Source organism: Mesocricetus auratus, unplaced genomic scaffold (genome assembly GCF_017639785.1).
Source record: "Mesocricetus auratus isolate SY011 unplaced genomic scaffold, BCM_Maur_2.0 Super-Scaffold_100691, whole genome shotgun sequence".
NCBI lineage: Eukaryota > Metazoa > Chordata > Mammalia > Rodentia > Cricetidae > Mesocricetus > Mesocricetus auratus.
Window position 1 is genome coordinate 475,538 of NW_024429267.1, and position 24,057 is coordinate 499,594.

The 24,057-nt window shown below is 45.9% G+C and overlaps 1 protein-coding gene across 2 annotated transcripts in view; it reads right to left on the minus strand.

Annotated features, from left to right (window-relative positions):
• The window catches only part of Thsd4 (thrombospondin type 1 domain containing 4), a 544,450-nt gene that overhangs the window by 444,092 nt on the left and 76,301 nt on the right, over window positions 1–24,057 (minus strand). For both annotated transcript variants that reach the window (XR_005874742.1, XM_013117385.3), the window contains exon 4: window positions 7,681–8,042. Coding sequence is in view for 1 of the 2 variants with exons in the window: in XM_013117385.3 (XP_012972839.1) it covers window positions 7,681–8,042 (362 nt within the window). In the remaining variant the exon portion in view is untranslated. The remainder of the gene's footprint in view (window positions 1–7,680; window positions 8,043–24,057) is intronic.

Here is a 24,057-nt window from a genome sequence, read left to right on the forward strand (position 1 = left end):
GTTTTTGACCTGGTCCAGAGTTTTCCCCATCCTTCCATGGTGGACAAAGAGGCAGCTGCACCACTTCCTTTGGTATTCATGAGTGTGTTATTTCCATTTCATTCCTTAATAAATAGTCCTGATCCTAGACTTCCACAGATTGTCACCATACTGCTCTGTAACTGCATGGCACAGCAGTTTCTCTCATGAACGCAGAGCAGTAGAGGCTTCCTGCATAAGACTGGGCCCATGGACATGCCAATCATGGATGGGGAAGAGGACTCAAAAAGCCCCTCCTTCCCGAAGGGCTAGACAGCTAACAGACAGTGGCTGAGAACAGGGGTGGGGGGGGTGGTAGTGTGGTAGTAGAGTGTTGGGATCACATTCATTGGTAGTGCAGCCACAGGTAAGTTGCCCTTGCTCAAGTAAATAACCCTCTACTGATGTTCATTCCTGCAATCCTAATTAAATGCCATGGATACAAACATACATGCATACACACACACACACACACACACACACACACACACACACACACACACACAAGAAATTATGGAATAATAAAGTAAAACTAAAATACCAGTAATTGATATCTGCCCATAAATCATCCCTTCTATTCATGTCTGTCTGTAGAGTCTGTCTGGATCAGGGCATTCTGACCTGGCTTGGCATCTTCAAAAGGAAATAAGCTTTATTTCTCAGAGGAGTTCTGGGAAGCCCATGTTTCTCAGTCTTTTTTATGCCCCAAATATCCAAAGGAACACACACACACACACACACACACACACACAGAGACAGAGGCAGAGAGACAGAGGCAGAGAGACAGACAGAGAGACTGGATTTTTTGTTATTTGTTTTTTTACAGATGGTATTACATGTCTGAACACCCACATATACATCTCTAAGACATAAAAACTGATATCTGTAGTGTCTGCTGGGAAGGAGTGCCCCTTTCCCAGGTTCCAGCAGGCTAACAGGTATAATCAAGCCATCAGACCTATGAAGACAAGTATAAGAATTGCAGCTCATGGGGCAGAAGGCCTGAGAGCAGGTCCTTGGACAGTCAGAGGGCTCAAAAATTTCCTGACCTCCTCTGGCAAGTGGCAGCTGTTCTATTTACTGTCTTTGTGAAAACTAAAATCAATTGACTAAAACCATCAACAACATGCGGGACCATGTTCTTGACCCTGAGAATAGGGGATTGGTTCTGGCACAGTGCCTGCACTGGACAAACATTTTGGGAATGAGACAATAACCATGGTGGTTTTGATGTTATACAAGAAAAGGCTCTCCAAGGACACAAGGAAATATTTCTCCAAAGAAGAAACACAAATGCCTAGCAAGGTCCATGAAAAGAAACGTAAATCCAAATCACAATGAGATGTTCCTCCAGAACTGTTAGGATGGGGTCCATATGAATGCTCCGACAAACAAGACACAGAGAAGCTTGAACCCTGTGCACTATTATGGGGACACAAACCAGTACAGCCGCTGGGGAGGGAAGTGTGTCATCTCTTCTAAAAAACTGAAACTAGAGGGCTTCTGAGAGGGCTCAGTGTGTAAAGCACCTGCCACCAAGTCTGAAGACCCAGGTTTCATCCCTGGGATTCACACAGTGGAAGGGAGAACAGTGACTTCCAAAAGTTGTTTTCTGACCTCAGATACATACCATGACAGACGCTAGTGTATCTGCACACACAATGATAATAGATAAATATAATTCAAAAATGAAAAATAGAAATAGTGTGATTCCAGTTTGCTTCTGGGCGTCCACCCAAAAGAACTCAAAGTGAAGCCATGAAGAGACCTTTGTATACCCGTGTTCATTGCAGCCATTATTCACAACAATTTAAACCTGGAAGCAACCCCTGTGCCCATTGATAGATGGATGAATGAATAAACAAAACATGAATAAACAAAATATATGAAACAGTATTATTGAACCCTAAAAAGAAAAGGGGGTTCTGCACCATGACCACATGGATAAACCTTACAGACTGAGTGAAACAATTCAATCACAGATGACAAATACCATCTGACTCCATTTATGTAAGACAGTAAAGTGTTGAGGCAAAAACTAAAATGGTATGGGCTCAGGCTGGTGTAAGGAGACAGTGGAAATGACTGTGTAATGGCTCGAGTCTGTCTGGGAAGATGAAACAAGTTATACAGATGAATGGCAGTGACTGCCTCACACCAAGAAGAATGCACTTAATGTCACTGAACTATATACTTAAAGATGACTAAGATGGGTGATAGGGAAACAGCTCAGTGGGTCAGGTGAAAACCTGAAGCCTCACAGGAAGTGAGATCTAGTCCAGGAGGAGATCTGGGTAACACAACCTGGGTGCTGCCAAGACCCCAGGGCCAAGGCTCCCCACCCTCTGTTCCTTCCTACAACTTGTTCAGAAATGCTTTCCACTAGAACGACATTCCTGAGCTGCTGAGTCAGGGCAGTGGCAGTCTGGGGAGGCACTGGGCAGAAGGAGTTCAACATTCGGGTCTTCCAATGGATTCCGTAAAGGCATTCAGTCAGGTTCTTCTTCCCTTCCTAAGGTTGTGCCCCTGATGTGGTCAAAGAGGATTAGTGGACAGCAGAGAAGGAGAAGGTGTTGGGTGAGTCCTGCCGGAGCAAACAGCAGTGTGGCAACCCACACCCATGGGACTGAAGACACTTTTCACAAGACTCCCCCACAATTTCTTTTTAAAAAGTGCCTATGGACTGAGGAGGGAAGGGGAGCCTGGAAGGAACCCTGTTATTATGCAGACTCTGTCATCTCTTTTTTCCCCTGGCAACCCACACCCATGGGACTGAAGACACTTTTCACAAGACTTCGCCCACAATTTCTTTTTAAAAAGTGCCTATGGACTGGGGAGGGAAGGGGAGCCTGGAAGGAACCCCGTTATTATGCAAACTCTGTCATCTCTTTTTTCCCCTCCAATTTAAAAAAATGAGTCCAAATATATACAACAGGGCTGGAGATGTAGCTCAGTGATGAAGTACTTGACTAACAACACACACAAATGTGTGTGGGGAGTAATAAGTATGTGTGTATGCTGATATGCATCATACACACATGTCGGGGAGAGACATGCATGTGTGTAAGCAGGTATGCTCACCCATATAGTGTGGAGGTTAAGGTTGATGTTAGTCTGTCTCCAGTCACTCTTTTTCTGAGCATGCTCGTTCTCTGTACCAGAAGTTAATGGGCTCACAGACTGGGTTAGACTGTCTGGTCAATGAGCTCCTAGGTTCCTCCTGTTTCTACCTCCCAGAGTCAGAGTTACAGAAGGTATATGCCAAGTATGGTTTTTATATGGGTTCTTCAGGCAGACCATTGTGGCAGTCAAGGCATGGCAACAGGAGTGTTAGGTAGCTGGTCATACGGCACACACACTCACGAAGCAGGGAGAGATGGACACTGGTGCACAGTGCGTTTCTTTTTATTCAGCCCAGGATGCCAGCCTAGGGAATGGTGCTGCCCACAGTCAGGGTGGGTTTCCTCACTTCACTCAACACATTCTAGAGAGTCTCTTATAGACACACCCACAGCCTTGTCTCCTTAGTAGACACTGTCAAGTTAGTAACAATATTAACCATCCCAATCGGCACTGTCATTCTTAACTTCGTGAGAGATACAAGACAACTAAGTGTCAGGGACTTTAAACTCTGAATCTCACTCTGTAGGAGAGATCTAACAGGGACAGCTCCCTTGAGTACAACTTACAGTGTGCATGTGTGTTTGAAACATTTTAAAAAGCCTGCGATGGGAGCAAGTAGAGTAAAGAAGGTCCCAGGCAGATCTCATTAAACAAACTCTACTTGGAGGAGCAGGCTCTACTCCTAGCTGCTGTGGGCATTCTTCCTGACTGCTCCCTCCCTCAGCCCATTCTCTATCGTCATCAAGCATGCGCAGGATCTAGAGGACTTATCCATCTTCTGCAACCACAGTGTAAGGACCCCCAGAAAATGGGCTGTGGCTTTTGGTTTTCTTAACCCCTTGGTGCCTAGGACTAGATGCAAAGAGGGGTTTCCTGATGAACAGGGTTGAACACTCCGAGGGAGAGACTCCGAGTAAATCTTGACTATGAAATTCCTTCCACTTTTAAAGACTGCCTGCTCTCTAGGCAGCTGTTCTGACCACATCTGCTGGTTATCAACCGCCTCCCTTTCAGCCGTGGAAATCAGTCACAGGCTGCACTCTGCCAGACCTGGGTGTGCCAGAACCAGCTGCTGCTTCTGATGTGGGTGGTTCTGAGTACAGTCCCACAATCTTCAGAGTGTCCGCGGGCCTGTGTGTAAAATGTGAAGAACAGTTCGTGTGTGTTAAACGCATTGCACGCAAGCCAGATTCCAACGTGGTCCCCGTCACTGTGGTTGCTACTGTATCATCACACTGTGCTGAATGACATTTGCACACATGTCCTCTCTAGCCCTCCAGAAGAGTGGCTCGCAACTTCTGGGTTCTATACCTATGCTACTGATTTGCACACCAGACTCCCCAGTAGATAAAAAGAGGGCGGGGCTTGTACATACTGCAAGAGACTGTGATATGTGCTCACTAAACTAGAAAGTTCTGCAAGATGAGTTTAATTTCCGTATTCCTTTCCAAACAAATACAGTGTTCCAAAGGCCAGTGGCTCCCAAACTGGGCTGGACTGGAATGCTGTCCCTGTTTGAGGACAAGCCCCAGAGATTCTGAGGTAGGTTGGGAATATGGTGCAGATGCCAGGGTTTCCAGAGAGGTGGGCAGAGCAGGGAGCCCAGTCCCAGCAAAGCTGGAAACCATCATGTTATTTGGGCCTAAACTCCAGTACTCTACCGCAGTGCCCTTGAAGCTCCTATCTGGGGTGCACACTGTGCTGCCATTTCAGACTGTGCAGAAAGGCTTCTCTGCTTAAAAAGCAGTAACTTGGGCTGCAGAGATGCTCAGTCAGTAAACTGCCTGCTGCACAAGCACAGGGACCCGTATTTGATCCCCCAGAACCCGCATTTAAAAGAACCAGACATGGCAGCATGTACCTGTAACTTCAGTGCTAGGGTAGGGGTTGGAGGTGGACAGAGACAAGAGACCTCTGGGGCTCAGTAGCCAGTCTCCTACCAAACTAGTAAGTACTAGGTCCTAGGTTCAGGGAGAGAACTTTTCTCTGAAAAGCAAGGTAGAAAGCAATTGAGGAAGAATATCAAGCATTGACCTCTGACCTCCACTCATGTGCATGAGTGTGGGTGTGCAAGCATGCACACATGCACGTGCAATATGGCGGTGGGGTCGGGGAATGAGGACGTGGTTGGTGCTCCAGCCTGCCAGTAAGAGCCTTACAGTCCCACAGAGCAGTCTGTAGTCACCGCTGGGTCTGTTCCAGGGCCTTCAGATACATTGGAAACTGCATGCATATTCGTAGGAAGGTTGAATAGTTCTATTTATTATATGGCTCCAATTAAGTTCTCAGTTGCTTGGCTCAGCAACCTAACAGTTTTTACAAGCAGCTAAACACCAACAGCCTCCGCCTCAAATCTCAAACCCACAACAGAGAACAGAGCGGCCAACTCTCCATGGGACATGCTGACATTTCTCCTCGGGGTTAGATATACTGTGCGAGCGCCTAATGACTGATAAATATAAGCAAATGTGGATTGCATCAGCCAGGAAGAACCCAGCATTCGTCAGCAGCATAGGCCTCTCAGCTAATATTTGGATTGTTTCATCTGAAACCATCAAATTACAAGAACATGATGAAAAGGAGTAGTAGGAACCTCACAGCAAGCAGTAACTGGCTCTTTGTCAATAAATGAGAAGAGAAAAGGTAGCCTGGGATTAAAATGTGCAGTCAAATGCCTGCAGTGTGGGCAGGGGCATGCGAGCACAGAGCCTGCACCCCTAGGAAGATCTAGAAGCTCCACCACAGAGCCCTTTCCCCACCCAGGACCTCCCTCACAGACCCAGGTTTCTAGCCCCAAAGCTGGTGCCCCACAGGGAACTGACTACTACTGAAAGGACCTGGGAGTCTGACATAGCACCTTCAGATTTCACCTTACTGGCTGGCTCTACAACTCTGGACTGTCACTCAAACTTCTTAATCCCAGACACTGAGTGCATCGCTGCTGCTTTAATGTGAGTCCCGACTCTGCCCACTGCTTCTGCAGCCTTGGAGGAAGCACCTCCACCCTCACCCCCTCACCCGCTCACCCCCTCACCCCCTCACCCGCTCACCCCCTGTCTCAAGTGAGCCTCTGTCTCAGATGTCAGCAGAGTGCATTGAAAATAGCACCTGGCATGCAATGGGCGTGCAATGAGCCTTAGGAACCTCGGTTTTGAAATAAAGAGTTCTGAAAAGCAAGGGTTTTTTTTTTGTCTTTTTATTATGTTTTTTTGTGATGATACTCACTGGTCAGGAAACCTGACCTTCACTTGCTTAGGCTATTTAGAGTCTTATTATTACTCTATTTGGTGAAAGCATTCATGATTCCTTGTAGAAATAATCCTGGGTTTGGCCATCACACAGGGAATGTTAACCATATGTGAATTACATCCTGAATTATCTCTCTAAAACACAGACAGTTCTGTGTTCTAGAGCACACTGGTAATCTGGGGAGATGGTTCAGTGGGTAAGAGGACTTGCTTTGAAATCTAAAGGATCTCAGTTCGAATGCTCAGTTCCCACATAAGAAGCTGGGTGTGGCCCTGTATGTGATCCCAGCACTTGAAGGGGCAGAGGGGCAGACACAGGAGGGTTGCCAGGGTTTGGTCACCCCCAGCCTAGTTTCAGATTCAGTGAGAGATGCTTCAAAGAAATAGGCTGAGAGTTCTGGAGCAGGACACCAATGCCATCCTCAGCCTCTGTGCTCACACGGCTCACACACACACACATAAACAATCATCTAAATCACAGCATCCACCGGTATCTCAGATAAAGGGGCTAATCTGGGGGGCATAGTGTGGAGGAAGACAGGATACTTTGAGCCCTGAGCTTCTGAAAAGAGGCAATCACAATCCTAGGGTCTATTGAAAATACATCATAGAAATTTCTAGAAAAAAATTTACCATTGCAGGATCCTGCAACCACAACTGAGGGGCATCTAAGACTCCAAACATGTAACCTGTACAAAGACTGGCAACACGGATCAGCTCTTCACACGCCTGTCTTTTTTTATTTGATTTCTTTTGAGAATTTCATACATGAGTACTGTAATTTCATCCCTTCTACCCCTCTGTCTCCCTCTTCCAAATCCTCCTGTGTCCTGTGTCCCCAGACTCTCTCTGAAATTCATGACCTCTTTATTATTATTTTTATATATTTTCACATGTGTGTACGTGTAGATGTTTGTATGTGTGTATATCTCCTGTTGAGTCCATTTAGCATTGTCCACATGCATCTGAGTTCTGCCCCTAAGATCACAAGTAGGGGTGGTGGAGCAAAGCCAGTTGTAGCTGGGAAGGAGGAGCCAGGCACAATCATGGAGGCTCATGATTGGTCAGCCTAGTCAAATCAGTGAGCTTCTTGTAAGTGAGGGACCTTCCCCGCCCCCAGTATAACTAAAGGATAGACTTGGCCTGAAAAATCATACCAGATGCTGCTCTGTGACCTCCACCGGCACCTTCATGCACAGAACGGGCGGTGGTGACAAGGACTCCTCCCACTCTGCACAATGAAGGCAGTGGCCCCTGTTGTTCAAGGCAGGGACAGACACAGGGACCATACCTTCTCTCTGAGGGTTCTCGGCTCCGAGCCTGCGGGTGTCGGCTGCCTCGAGCCATGGTGGAGCCTGGGCGGCTGGCATTGGAGCCAATGAGAGCACGTTGCTCCTCCCGGCTTCGATGCAGCGGTACTGAAGTGCGTACAGCTGACACTACGTGGCCGGTGAAGGGTAGCATAGGGCCACTGGGCCGTGAGCCTCCACGGCCACGGTAGGAGCTGGGCAGGCAGGGCCGCGTCTGCTCCATCACACCACCACTGCAGCTGCGCGAGCAGGCAGACCAGGGGCCCCAGGAACCCCAAACTCCTGGGGAGCCGCCACCGCTGTCCTCTGGGGTCCCCTCTGCCACTGCCATCCGTTGTGGGACCTGTAGAGACAGAGGATGATCAGGGACCTGAACCTGAGAAGCTTGGGACCGGACTAGTTTCTTTAGTGGACCCATGTGGACACAGGGTACAATTAAGAATCAACACAGAATGTATATAATTCAGCCTGGGTCACAATCTATACCAAACTCAGTACCCAAGAGCCAGGACAGTCACAGTGCAGTCCTGGTTTTGAGCACTGTGATGACTAGTCTTTATTATCAACTTGACTGGACCTAGAATCACCATGGAAACACATTTCTGGGTTTATCTGTGAGGGTTTTTCCAGATTAAGATACAGTAGGAAGACACACCCTATTAAACCTGGGGTCACTGACAAGACACAGAAAGCCAGCCAAGTAGCAGCATTGATCCCACTCTGCCATCTGACTATACCCACCATGCAGCCAGTTTCTTCCTCTCCACCATGGTGGGCTGCACTCTCAAACCCTGAGTCAAAGAAGCCTTTCGTTAAGTTGCTTTTGTAGGCTATTTGCCCCAGCAATGAGGAAAATAGATAACACATGTGTTACGGCCTCAAAGAGCAGGTATAGAGTCTTCAGGAGCCCGGCTCCTGAACTTGCAGCTGGATGCCTCCCCCAAACTAAAAGGCCTGGGGTCGCTTTAGTTAAAGGGAAATTGACTCATATCTCCCTGCAGGGACACACACACACACACACACACACACACACACACACACACACACACACACACACACACACACACCACCTCCTTCTAAGCATGACTAAGCATGACCAGGAAGCTTCTGAACCTCCAATGCCAGTATTGGTAAGAGAATGGTCCCAGTGCCTTCTAGGTCATATGTGAGGCTGTGTACAGCGAAGTTTGGCGTTAAGAAGGTGTTAGCAAGAAATCATGATTATTTTCATGCTTCCATACATCACAGCATGCAAGCTCTAGCCAGAGTAAACCCACACTTTGATGAGTTAGTCTTCCCAGAGATCTGCCATGCTAGGCACTGTGCTACAAGTCACTCCGGGTTCCTTTGAGGTTCCTTTGTTACGTAGACATGAGCTGAAGTTCCAGGAAAAAGACTGCATACTTGATAAAGGTTCTGCAAGGCTGACTGACCAACCTGAACTTCTGTGATTATGGAGAGCTGGAATGCTGCAGTGCCAGACCTCAAATTACCTTAGGTTCCCCATTAGTCCCTTTAATAGTCATCCCATGCTCGCCTCTAGATTTGACCTTAAAACCTTGGGGCAAATCCTTTTTAGAATGTACAAATAGACCCCTTAGCTTCCACCAACCCAAAGGCTGGGAATGTCATTAGGTTTATAGCAGGGTTTTGGCTGTAACTCACCAATGTATTTAAAGTGTTCCCACCAATGTATTTTAAGTTTATCCCCCCCCTTACTATAAAAAAAAATCACAAATGTTTGAACATCATGTTTAGGTTAACCAGAATCTGTCTGTTTTCCTGGACCATGGCCACTTACATTTGACTCCAGAATGAACTATCTCTTCTTTCCATTGAGGAGACAGCTTTTTTTTTCCCCTCAACAAAGACACCGCTGTGTACCTGGGTCAGAATTAAGCAGCCTCCTACTTCATTTCTGGTGTTAAAATACCCTGAAGGTAATTTAGGGGACAATAGGCTTGTTTTAGATAAAATTCCAGGTGTGTGATTACAGGGAAGTCAAAACAGCAGGAACATAAAGCAGCTAATCACATCATGTCCACATCAAGAGCAGAGAAAAATGAATTAATGCGTGCATGTCTACTATTGAAGTCACTTTCCCTATTCTCATAGTGTCATCCACGGTGGGCTGGGTCATCCCATATCAGTTAATGTAATCAAGAAAACCCTCCTTGGAATCAAGGACACCACGAGAAGGCTCACACAACAGGAGCTTGCAGAGACTGAACCAACAGCTAAGGAGCCTGCATGAGAGTGACGTAGGCACTCTGCATATATATTACAGTTGTGTAGCTTGGTCCTTTTATGGTACTCCAAATATCAGGAACAGGTACTGTCTCTGACTCTTTACTAGATTCTGGGACCCTACTTGTCATACTGGGTCACCTTGCCCAGCCTTAATACGTGGAGAGGTGCTTAGTCTTATTGCAACTTGATATGCCATGTTCTAGTAACATTCATGAGAGACCTGCCCTTTCCTGGATGGATACAGAAGAGGACAGGGAGGAGGAAGGGAATGGGGGAGAGGGACTGGGAGGGGAGGGTGGGAGAGGATGCTGCTGCTGGGATGTAAAATAAATAGATTAACAAAAGAAAACCCTCCTTGGACTTGCACACAGGCCAACCTGATCCTGATAACTCCTCACCGAGACTTTCATCCTAGATGATCGCAGTGTGTCAAGCTAGCAAGCTAACCACATCAGGCCCTGATGACAAAGAGGAGAGCATCCAGACCCACGTGGGTGGCCTAAACCCTACAGGTTATGTTGTCAGTACATAATGAGAAGGCTCTTAGGAGGGACTGGCTGCCTTGGCTGGATGGAGGCTTAGAAGGCTTCCCAGAGGAAATATGGGAGGGAATTCCAGCAGATCTGTGACTGCTAAGCACCTATTGAATGTTTAGTTGCATATACAATCTGAATCTTTTTTAATTTTATTTTATTTATATTCTATGTTTGAGTGTTCTGCATGTATGCCTGCACAACAGAAGAGGGCATCAAATTCTATTATGGAGGGTTGTGAACCACCATATGGTTGCTGGGAATTGAACTCAGGACCTCTGGAAGAACACCCAGATCTCTCCAGCTCCCACAATCTGAGTCTTATGCCCATCCACCAATCTCCTTTTATGAAAGGGAAACTGAGGCTCGGAGACACTGTGTGGCTAGTCCCCAGTCACTATACTGGATTTAGACATAACCAGTCCTCAAAATTTCCAAGTTCTGGCTCTTGCCCTCTTCCCAGTAGATATGCCTTTCCAAAGCACCCTCCTAGACCATCTTTCCTATCCTTGGAGCACTGAGCAAATCTGTGGCTTTCTTTAGAACATGGATTCTTTCCAACAAGCCATGGGCTTATCTATGCAGTGCCAAGATGCCCACAGATGACCCTGGCCCTGGCTCCTCATTCATTTGTGTCTTTACTAACCTTGGCTTTGGCCAGCTCGAAGGTCTTATCTAAGTGGTGAGGCAGTCCAAGGATAATCTGGAACAACCTAACAAGGCTGATTCCCAGGATACCACAAGGTGTCACCAATGAGTGATGGCACTAAGCCTGCCTCATAAGGTGACTGTGAGAACTGACCAGGAACCTGCCTAATAAGCATGAGTAAGCACTCCAGCTGTCCCCATGGTCACAGAAAGGCAGAGCTCCACTCTTAAGCAGACCTCTTGCCTCAGGTCGTCAGTCACCATGAGGCTACTAACATACAATTGAGGTCACTTTCCTTTAACAAAACTATACAGTCAGGTTGTCCCAGATCATCTTTATAGCTCAAGTTGACTCCTGAAGGTTCTGGAAGTAACTAGGGCAGGATGGGATAAAAGCATCAGTCAAGCAGAGTGGCAAGGGGTTTGTCACCCTGAAGTCATTAGCAGACCTCAGTTGGCATTGACAAATGGATTAGGGAAGCTAAAATAAGCGTAGAGGTGATGTGGGTGAGCCAGCTGCAGACGGGGTCAAAGCAAGAATAAGACAGACATGAGAGGAGGCGGCATGAGAGGAGGCGGGCCTAAGTGATGACTGGCAGCTGCTGACTAGTGGCTAGCGGCTCTGATTCTGACCTCAGAGTGCATGAGCCCACCCCCACTGCACTGAGCACCCAGAGAGAAGGGTTTTCTCCTGTTTAGGAACACACAACAAGGCAAAGAGACAAGGGCTGGGTGGGGTCCAATGAAGCAGAGAAGAAACAGCCCAGAAGAAAAGGCAATGTAGTCACCTAAGCAAAGAATGCAGGGATGTAGTCAAAGCCACAGGGGACCTGAAGCCACCAGATGCTGAAGAGGCAGAGAAGGGGTCTCCAGCCAGGGATTTGGGAAACCACACACAGCTAATGATATCTGGCCTGCAGAACGGCGAGGAAGGTCACCTCTGCTGTTTCATGCCATCAAGTTTGTAGTGGTTTGTTCAAATAACAGAGAGCACTGGACTTCTGGGACAAGGTAGGAAAGTATACCAGCGGCTTGGACCACAAGCCTTCTCCCTGTTCAACACATGCACATATAAGTTGGACCCATGGCAGGACAGAGGCAAGCTACCACCACCCAGGTCATGTTTTCAGAGCCTTCAGAGCCCCCTCCCCCTACTAGTGTGCCATCAGCTACCTGGGAGGTTGGTGTTGTTCTGCTCAGTGCACAGGGAAGAAACTGAGGTCCCAAGAAGCTGTGTGACATGCTATGGTGTCAAGCTAGTGAGAGGCAGAGAACAGCCTAAAATCCAGTTCTCCATTCCCCTAGTCTACTGGGTATTTTCCCCCTATATGATATTGCTATCCTCCCCGCACTGTTGGTGGAATACAGAAGGGAAAGGAGGGGTAATTCCACATGGATGGTTTTTCTAGTGCAAGAATAGTTAGGAACAAAGACAGGAAGACGTTTCTGATGCCTTTGGGGTTATATGCTGTCTGCCCCTTCACAATCTCTAGGTAACAAAGAGCCCACATGCCTTCTGTAATATTCCATTAAACATGCAGCTACACAGTGGACCACTTCCCTCAACTAATCCCACTCTAATTTAACATCTGGATGCCAAACTGGGCAAGATCCTGGTGGGAAGAGAACCCAAAACCACATTCCATTCTATTCTACTGACATGAATTCTCAAATTCATAGTGTGATTCTACAGTGAGTGACCTGAAATTCCATGACTGCCATGGTGAGAGTCCAGCCACACACTCCAGAACTGGGTTTTAATAGTACAGTCTACCTCCATAGTTTATGCTAGCTATGCTCAAACTATCACATAATATTACACATATATTTTACACACACATGTACAAGAGTTGATATCACATCATTATATGAAAGGAACAAACTGGAAATAATATGAAGAGTCTAGACACATTCTAAGTAAGAGCCCAGCTAAATGAAAAGTACCCTTTCTATATACTTGAATAAAATGATTCTGTTAGAGTGAGGCCAACTTACATTTGTTAAAATAGATAGTTTTCATTACATGACAATTGTTGAAAAACAAAACAAAAAGTAGGATAATATAAGAAATCTGTTTGCAGCTATCTCTCTTTAAGCATTAGGTTGAAGCATTAAAAAAATTCTTCTTTGACCCGATCTGATCCACAATGCTGCAATTTCATGTGCAATTTTTTTATTTAATATGACTTAAGAGTCACCCGGCTCTGCTAACCAGAGGAGCCCAACTGGAAAATCTTTCCATGCCAAACAGAGTGGCAAGAATGAAAAGAGCAGAAGCCACTGTGTCCAACACCCACCTGCCCAAGTCTACCAGCTTCCTATCACCAGCTGGCTGTCCCAGGGGATCATGAATATTGCAGGCAGCTGCAAAAGCCAGGCATATCAGAATATGCTTAGCAGTAACAGGACTAACAACCACCAGTTATTCAGTGCGGAACCCAGGTCAACCAAAAGGATAATTGCTTGAGTTTGATCTAATTGAACACCTAGAACAGCTATTGTCTGTCATCCTCCCAGGAAGAATCAAACAAGTTACAGAATTAGCAAAATGTCTATCAGTTCACAGATAGCCAGGATAGGCCCTATGGCAATTTTAGTCATGCCTGGAGTCACCTGAGGGGTGGTTACGCACATTTGAACAGAAGTTCACTAAAACTGGAGTGAGTACTTTTGAGTGACCTCATTCCCCTGAGACTGGCGGCTCCTAAGAAACAGTTCAGTAAAATTACTGATGATCAGTAAAGGAAAACAGGGATAAGCAAAGAGCAAACACCATCTCCCACTGTGAGAAACAACAGCATATAGGTGCAAGGGCAGGAGTGGATACTGACGTCCACAGGAATGGCATCAGCATCCTAGGAAAAGGCACAAACCTCCTCTGGAAGAACAGGGGAAAACCAGAGGGTAACAACAGGAAGAGCAAAGGGGGGGGGGGATAAACACATCTTCATATGCTGAAACTGCTCAACACAACCCACTGCCTGATTCTCACAGGATGCATTTCCAGGGCTCTCATTCCCACTTCGCAGATCAGCCGCTGAACAACAGCGTGGTCTAGCCTGAAACTTTGAAAATGGACGAGACTAATGCCACTCCATCCGGTTGTTGGGTGACTGAGTAGGACATCTAACACTCCCACCTAGCAGGGGCAGGTGGCATGCTTCCATGTCCCTTTATTGGGAGGACAGATGGCATGAGCCCAAAGGCTTACAATGCTTAAGAAGCAGACCCAAAGACAGATCAAAAAGACACTCTTTCCACTCCACTGGGGTTTTCAAGGATGTGAGCAGGAAGGGTTTATGGGTAGAATAACAGTTACAATGAACATATCCAAAGTGCACACACCACATTGAGACTCTTCTCTAGAGAATATGATGTGTGGGGACTAGAGTTCAGGGAGAGATATAGTAGCTAAAATCCTATAAGCCTTCGGAGGCCCTCTCACCCCCAACCCCCACCTCGAGCTGGTGTGTGTGTGTGTGTGTATGTGTATGTGTATGTGAGTGTGAGTGTGTTAGAGTGTCTATTGCTGCAATGAAACACCACGACCACAAGGCAAGTTGGGAGGAAAGGGTTTGTTGGGCTTACACTTTAGCATTGTTGCTTATCACTGAAGGAAGTAGGGACAGGGACTCAAACAGCAGGATCCTGGAGGCAGGGCCCATGGAGGGGAGCTGCTTACTGGCTTGCTCATCATGGCTTGCTCCTCATGGCTGCTCAGCCTGCTTTCTTAGAGAACCCAGGACCAGCAGCCCAGGGCTGATACCACCCACCAAGGGCTGGGTCTTTCCCCATGGATCACTAAATGAGAAAATGCCTTACAGCTGGATCTCATGGAGGCATTTACTCTTCTGATGACTCTAGCTTGTGTCAAATTGACACACAAAACCACCCAGTGCAGTGTGTGTGTGTGTGTGTGTGTGTGTGTGCGCGCGCGCGTGCATGTATATTCATGCACATATAGAAGCCAAAGGTCAACCTTGGTGCTGTTTCTCAAGATGTTATCTACTTTGTTTCCTTGTTTTTGACACAGGATCTCTCACTGACCTAGAATTCCCCTAGAATTTGGCTAGGATAGCTGACTAGCAAGCCCAGGGATCAATCCATTTCTGCCACCCCCGAACTGGGATTACCAATACACTCCACAGAGCCTGGCTTTTTTCTGTGCTTTTGGGGATAGAACTCATATAAGCACTTAAGTGACTGAGCCATTTTCCCAGCACTGTGGGACCTCTCTGAATACTCACTAAAGAGCCAGAGCAAGGGGGTGGAAGGAAGGGATGTCGTTCAAAGATGTGAAAAAATCAGATAATCATGTCACAATTTAACACAACTTGGGGTGCACAACAGTAGAGCTGTGACAATACCAAGGGAGACTGAAATTCCTAAAATATTCCTGTTTGGGAGTGGGATAATGCAGCTATCACCATTTGGAAGGTTGCTTCATGCCAGAGACCAGTACAAGTCTACATGCGTGGGAAGATGTGTGTAGGTTAAACTGGTAGTCCTTTCCTTCTGGCTTTTAGGAAATCTGTCTCTATGCTGCATAAAAGGTGTTGAGAATGTATTCAGGGGCCAGCTAGTTGAAGCCAAGGTAGACAGAGTAGATCAACTGAAATTGCTATCTCCTAACGAGTGACCAAGAGACCAACGGCTTTGTGTCCGTTGCTCTAGTATCAGCTTTCCTGACTGTCCATGCTCTGACACTATTCTTGTGGTGGTGTTGCTTTCAATGATACCCACACCCAAATCCTACCCACTTCCTACACTCATCCCAATCTGGCCCCCTTTCATTTGCTATTTCTGTGGCCTACAGTAAAGAACTCTATACGGTAACTAAATAATGGCAGATTTATACACACCAACTGTGGTAACCAACATGATGTGAAATGAACCAGGTCTGTCTTTGGCATGGGACTTGAAGGAGAGAAAGAAATTATTCCGGATTGCCAAAAGATGTGGCTGGTCTGGCCACTGTGTTTGTTTCTGTGAACTTGACACAAATCTGGATGTATCTGGACAGAAGGAAACTCAAATGAAGGACTGCCTCCATCAGATGGTCCTGTGGGCATGTCTGTGGAGAGTATTTTCTTGATTAATGACTGGTGTGGAAGGGCCCAACCCACTATGGGTGGTGCCACCCCTAGCCAAGTGGCCCTGGGTGGTATATATTTTAACAACACAACATCAGCACAGCAGATGAGCAAGCCACAGGGTAGCAATCCAATAAACAGCACTCCTCCAGCTCTCTGCTTCATTCAGTTCCTACCCTGACTTCCCACAGTGATGCACTGTGATCTGGAAGTGTAAGATGAAATAAACACTTCTTTCCCCCAAGTCCTGACCATTAGTGTTTTATCCCAGCATCAGAAAAGCAAACTAAGCCAGAAAGGAGGCTCAAGTCAGGTAAAGAATTGATTCCTACTGTCCTCTATCCTCCACATGTATGCTGTGGCAGATACACACACACACACACACACACACACACACACACACACACACACAAAAGCAGCAGCATGAGAGAAACACAAGCTAAGGAGTTACAGAGACAGTGGTGGCAGCACCAGAGTAAGGAGGGACCAAGACATGACACTGAGGCTGAGTGGACCAGTTATTGCAGGGACAGACAACAGGTAAGCTCTGAGAAGGGAAGGAAATACCATCTCTATCACATCCAGGTTTTATTTCATCATGGCCGCCTCCTCCCCATTTTTATTTTGAGATAGTCTCACTATATAGCCTCACCTTGAACTACATAAACCCCATATAGCTGGCCTTGAACACTAGGCACTCCAGAGGCTGGGTATTGGAATTATAACTAAATACCACCACACCCACATCATATAAGGGATAAAGTCAGAAGGCCAAATAAAAAGATGACCAAATAAAGTTAGGGTTTCATGATTCAGCAAAGCACCATAATCATGAACAATACAATGCAACAAGCAGTCTTGTAATGTAATACAGAGTAAAACAATATATATATATACATATATATATATACAAACTCGAAATTATACCATTTTTACTAATGTAAAGGTTCTGTACGCCTATGAACAAAGACTGGAAGGATGTGGAAAAATGAAAACATCTGACCTATTACCAAAGCTGAGTCTGGGAGCTTTCTTGTAATTTCAAAAATTTCAGCCATGGTTACAATATTGCTTGCTCAATAAATAAAAAATAAATAGATTAAAGAGGAAAAGATTCAGAACAGACTATGGGGTGGAGAATAAGAGGCACAGACTAAACCAAGGGCGGATGGTGTCCTGCTCACAGAAAGCCCCGGAAATTTCTCCTCACCACCAGGAAGACCCTAACTAGGCATCACTCTAAATGTATTTGGTGTTGGCACTAATTCAAAATCATATCCCATTTCACTAGTTTCTAATTGTCTTGCAAAAAATTAAGCCTCCCATCTGTTCTTCATAGACAAGGAGTCATATGCAAAAGTCTCTTCCATTCTAAGGTCTTGGTCTAGAAGAGACATGAAAGAGGTTTGGTTAGCCACATGACCACGTCAGCATCCTAAAGCAAACACTAGAAAAAGACGTCTTGGAGTGAGAGACCAGAGAACAAAACTTCAGAAAGCTGAGAGCAAAGGACGGTGGGATCACCTGCTGGAGTCATGGCTAGTCTGGGTTTTACCAGGGACCCTGGACAGGGGACCTGAGAGATAGAGAACCTCCAGTCAGGCCATGCCAATCAAAGACATCACTTACGGTTTTGTTTGTTTGTTGTCTTAGTTTTTCAGTGGATGAATGGATCTCATGTCAGGATTGCCTTGCTGACACAATACAAAAGGACTCAAATTTTATTTATCAGCATTAATAGTAATTACATTAATCAATAATTAATGCAAAATGAATATAAGAGCCTCAAAGAGGTTACGAAGGTGGACCAGTCTCTTGCCACACAAACATGGGGACCTGAGTTAGAGGCCCAGCACCCATGTAAAAGCCAAGTATGACAACACACATCTGTAATCTCAGTGCTGGGTTGGGGGCAGAGACAGGAGAATCACTGGAGTATTGCTGGTCAGTCAGCCTAACCAAATTAGTGAACATCAAGTTCAAGAAGAGACCCTGTCTCAGAACATGAGGTAGTGAACTATCAAGGATGGCATCCAACACCAACCTCTGTTTCCACACATGTTTTCACCACATGTGCATGTATGCATACATACACTTCACCACATGCGCATATATACATACATACACTTCACCACATGTACGTATATATATATATGTATATATATACATACACTTCACCATATGTGTATATATACATATACTTCACCACATGAGCATATATACATGTATACACTTGACCACATGTGCATGTTTGCATACATACACTTCACATGTGCATATATACATATATACACTTCACCATATGTGCATGTATACATACATACACAAAGACAGAGAGGAAGGGGAAGGGGAGGGGAGGGGAGGGAAGGGAGAGAGAGGAGGAGAGAGAGAAGGAGGGAGAGAGTGGGAGAGAGAGAGAGAGAGAGAGAGAGAGAGAGAGAGAGAGAGAGAGAGAGAGAGAGAGAGAGAGAGAGAGAGAGGAGAGAGAATGTACCTTAAAGATAGGGAAGAATATAGCAAAACCCCTTGGCCTTGACTGGGTGAAGTCTCTCCTGCAGTGGTTATTACTCTGAATGCACCACAGATGCATCTCAGGATCGGACAAAAGGATGCATTTGCAAAAAACCCAAGCAAACAAGGAGAAGTGAATGGAGGCCAGGAGGAAGAACAGGAGGGCAGGAAGAGGAAGCTTTGGTTAAAGTATGAGCTGTACAGAGGCAAGCCCGAGCCAGCCGTAAGTCATCAAAGAGGGTCAAGCCGGGTGCGTTGAGACTGCTGTGCTGTCTGCACTGCTCTAGGTTCTCTCTGAAGCCTGTGCCCTCCCAGCGGAGAACTCTTATAGTCAAACGGCAGCAGTTCAACTCCACCACACTCATCCACACACATGCTACTGAACACAATGTCCTGAACCAGACACTAGAGAGTAATGCACCCCCCTCCCCGTTCTTTCACTTCTAGTCCTGTGTTTGTCTCTCAAGGGTGACTCCTCGAGGTGACCTACATACAACACAAGCCACTTCACCAAGAACTGGGAAATACAGGTGCCTGACTCTCACACCAAACTTAGGAAACAGGAACTCCTAGGGGAGGAACCCAGGAATATGCGTCTTCAACAAGCTCCCCTGGCCTGGGAGAATGGCTGGCCATTGGACACACTCAGGTGAGACTCAAAGAGGGAGTTTCAAGGGGAACTCACCCTTCAGGCTTTGGATCTCTACCCTGCTGCTACTTTCTTCAGCCTCAAATATTCCAGTCACCTCATTTGATCACCTTCAAGCTTCCTACTTCTGCATCTGCCACTCCACATGAAGCCAGTTCAGAGTCTATGATACAAGACAAGTGTGAGCCCCCCACCTCCCTGCTAACATGGCATGTATGCCCGGAAGATCCTTTGGAAAATACACTCTTAGTAAGGAGGTTGAACAACCCATGAGCCATAGAAAAATGAAAGCTGGAAGGGCAGGCTTGTAGGAAACTATGGCTGGAGATGCTATCTTGTAGACCCAAGGCTGTTCCTGCTCACTCCATGATTTGGGACTAACATGTCTATGGCTCTGACAGCCCTATAGGTCCAGCAAGTCAACTGGATTTGACTGGAACCCCTGCCTGTTGCCACCAGCCATTGGATTTTCCTGGAAGAATGCTTACATCCCTTGCCACTTATTAATCCGCTTCAAATACCTTGAAAGCAATGGAGGCAATCCCAGCATGTACCTAGGGCTCCTCTGCCAGCAAATAAGAGGTTCCAAGCAGATATCTTTCATTCCAAAATGCGAAAAAAGCCTTGGATGCATTTCTGCTGAATTCAAAGGCGGGGATCATCCAAGCGACGCAATGAGGTAAATATTTGGATGTGATCTCCACAACAGGAAACACTCCCTGCTTCTGAAATTGACCTGTCTCTTTCATCACCAGCCACATGGAAATTGTCCTTCCTTATAACCAGATCATAACTATGAGCATGTGCCTGGGTACCAAGCCTGCTCCATGTTGCTGAGCACTTACTGGGAAACAAAAGCAGATGTCACTGCAAAGGGCCTGAGTGCGTTCTTTGGCATGGTGGGGTTAGCCCATTTGGCCTGATGTTCTCCATTGCAGTTGCCTAGTTGCAAATTAAGCTAACCAAGATGAGTGATGCACAAAATAAAGTGTGCCAACAGGCCAATTTGGTGGTGGCCACCTTCCAGCTGAAGAGCCTACTGGGTGATTTGGCTACCAACACTGGGGTTGATACTCACATTACTTGCTACAAGACTGTGAGGATTAGAGAGATCCTCGTAAAAAAGGCCTGTTGTGGGACTGGGGAGATAGCTGCAGGAAGTGCCTCCTGAGCAAGCACAAAGGTCAGAATTCGGAACCCCAGCTCCTACCAATTGTAGAGTAAAGGCCTTAATCCTAGCACCAGAAAGGCAGAGAGATTGGGGTATCCCTAGGGCTTGTTAGGCCTAGCTGAATCAGTTTGTTTCAGTTCATTGTTGACTTTCTCCCAAGCCATGCACACAAATGCAGGAGCATGTGCAAACACACACACACACACACACACACACAGAAGAGAGAGAGAGAGAGAGAGAGAGAGAGAGAGAGAGAGAGAGAGAGAGAGAGAGAGAGAGAGAGAGAGTGAAAGCATTTCCTTGGACTTTTTGTCAGCATCTGATACAGAGCTGTGCAAGTAGGTGCTCAATGAATACTTGCTCAATGAGAAAGGCGAGTGGACTGCAATAGGACCCTAACCTAGATTCCTTGCCTCAAACTACCCCACTGCATACTCAGAACCCCTCCACCATCAAACTTTACTCTTGAAATTAAGCCCTGTTGTGTTACTATTTGGTTTAGCAGTGACCCCTGGCTTCCCATGTTCTAAAGGTTGAAGTCCAGACTAAATGATATTCTACTGCTTTTAAGAATCTGCCCACAGCCTTCCTTTCCAGATCAACTCTAGCACTGCCTACAACTCAACATACATGAAGTAGGGTATGCCCCTTCTCTTCTCCAGCCTTCATTCTGGTTGTCCTCTCAGTTCAAAAGCAGTCTCCACTCCCCAACCCCCTACTCCCAGTCTGTGAACAGACATTTTCCGTCCATGCCAAAATGGTCCCTCTCCCATTAGCCAGAGCCATTATGCACATCCTTTTCCAAGCGCTTACTGCCTGGCACTAATTATCTTTGGAGCAATTATCTTCTCAGCAACACTGCAAGCTTCTCCAGGCAGATTATGATTTATTTTATCTTTGTATTCAACACACTCTCTTTAATAAGATCTCAGGCACAATCTGTCATCTGTGGGCCCTAGGGAAATACTGAGTGAATGAATGAATGGGTGGGTAGATGGACTGGATTGATGGGTGGGTGAATAGATGAGTAAATGTATGGGTGGAAGGGGTATATAGATGGACAGATAGGATTAATGGATGAGTGTATAAGCATGTGTATGTATGTAGGATGGATGGATGGATGGATGGATGGATGGATGGATGGTTGGACGGACAACTTTATCAAGCTTGCCTATCTGTGAAAGGTCAAATAACTCCTTTCTCTGCTCAGTCACTTGGCTGGGGATGGATGATGCCTCTATTCTCCCCCTTGATCCCTCTGCCTAAATAGTGGAACCTGACGATCCAAATGACAGTTCTTCTGCTTTCCAAAGCAAGTCACTCAGAATTTGACCTAGCAATGCTCAACAATTCAAACTTTCCCTCCCCTTGACTTTGGAACACCACATCGTCCTGGTTCTTCTCCTAAACTTCTGGCTACTTTTTGCTGACTTCTCTCCATCTTCTGTGCCTCCAAGAGCTAGGGACCCATTCTTGTTCATCTACTCACCTCACCAAATTGGGGAAGATGCTGTAGTGTTAGCAATTAACTTTTTGGTGATGTTTCCAGATGAATGGATTGTCCCAAACCCTTTTCTTCCTCCAACTGAACACAAATCCCAGCCAGTCTTCTTCACACTGTTTCTCCCCATTCTCTTAGCCCAGAACTTAGTCAGCTCTAACTTCCATTTGCATGTACCTGCCCTCCAGCCATTCCATAACTCCATCTCTATTGTGAGAATTATTCCTGCAAATCACAGCATCCAAATACCATGTGTACTGGCCTCCCTGAGCACTGCTGCATCTGGAACTGAATCCAATTCCCAAAGCCCTTGCTCCTGGGCCTCCATTTAACCCTGCAGCCTCTTCTGCCAGCACACCCCTGTTCCTAATAGTTCGCTCAACCACACCAATTTTTTAACAACCTGTCTCCTGTCTGAAAGCCTTTTCTCCCCAAAGCTTACAGAGCCTGACAAATGCCTGCTCGTCTTTAAGACTTACCAGATTCTGAGTTAATGCCCTCCTTGCTGACCACCCCAAGCCCCCAAGTGAGGCCAGCTGCTCTCCTTTAGTCACCCACAGTATTTTGAGCATCCATCACTATATTCTACTATAATCTCTATTTTTGTGTACCACACCTCAGGTAGTTGGCCAAACCAACTATCAATTTCTTAGGCTTATTGCTCTGACATAACTATAACCAAGTTTAAGATGGAATAAACACATATCTAAAAAACAAACATTCAAAAAATTAATATCAAGTAAACTGTGTGTATGCATATGCATTTGTATGTGGGATGCAAATACATAATGTGCATGCAGAGGTTAACTATGGTTGTCAGTCCTTATGTACTTCCTACCTTCTTTGAGATAGAGTCTCTTATTGGCCTAGAACCTTGACACACAGGTCAGGGTAGGGGGCCCAAAGATTCCAGTATCGATTTACCATCTTATCATCACTGGGATCATATGTATGTACCACAATACTTGGCTTTTTACATAGGTTTGGAGGATCCAAACTTAGGTCTTCATGCTTTCAAAGTATGGAGGTATTTATCAGCTGAGCTCTCTCCCTGATAATATATTAATGCAGCAGATAGATCAAATTACAAAGACACACCAGGATATAACTATAGGATGCACTTAGATTATTGGTTTTGAGCATGATGGACTATCATTAAGTTCTTTTTTTTTGGTTTTTAGAGACAGGGTTTCTCTGTATTGTTTTGGAGGCTGTCCTGGAACTTGCTCTGTAGACCAGGTTGGCCTCGAACTCACAGAGATCCGCCTGCCTCTGCCTCCCAAGTACTGGGATTAAAGGCGTGCGACACCCAGCTATAGTTCTTTTTTATTTTTGAGAAATGAACACATTTTAGAGCACTAGCCCATTACTTTGAAGGATGATCAATAAGGAAAATCAATGTTTACATGATGCTCAGTGGAGAAGCATCAATACTCTACTCCCACCTTATTTATTGCTAGTGATTGTAGACAGCAAAGGAAATGGCCTAGGCAAAACAGCTGTCAAGGGAACCAGCTGTGACCTCTACAGGGTAAGATCTTTAAAGACTGGTACCCAGCTGTGAGGTTTAAGCAGCTGTAAATTCTTCTCACTGAAATGTCGACATTCTGGATTACTCAAAAATGATTATATCAGCCGGGCGTTGTTGGAGCACGCCTTTAATCCCAGCACCCGTGTGGCAGAGACCGGTGGATTTCTCTGGGTTCAGGCCAGCCTGGTCTACCGATCAAGTTCCAGGGCAGGCTCCAAAACAATACAGAGAAACCCTGTCTTGAAAAAACATAAAAACAAAACAAAACAAAAATGATGGTATCGTCAAGGTATCACCAAATTGAAAATCCTAAACTTAAAAAATAATAAGGTGCAGTTAGGGAAAGCCTCCACTTACTCAGGAGGCCACTCAGTAGCCATCCCTGAAAGAAGTATGATGACTTGGGGGATTCAAAACATGTTCTAACTGTATTATTTCTGTAATTCAACTGAACTGCAGTTCTTTTATTTA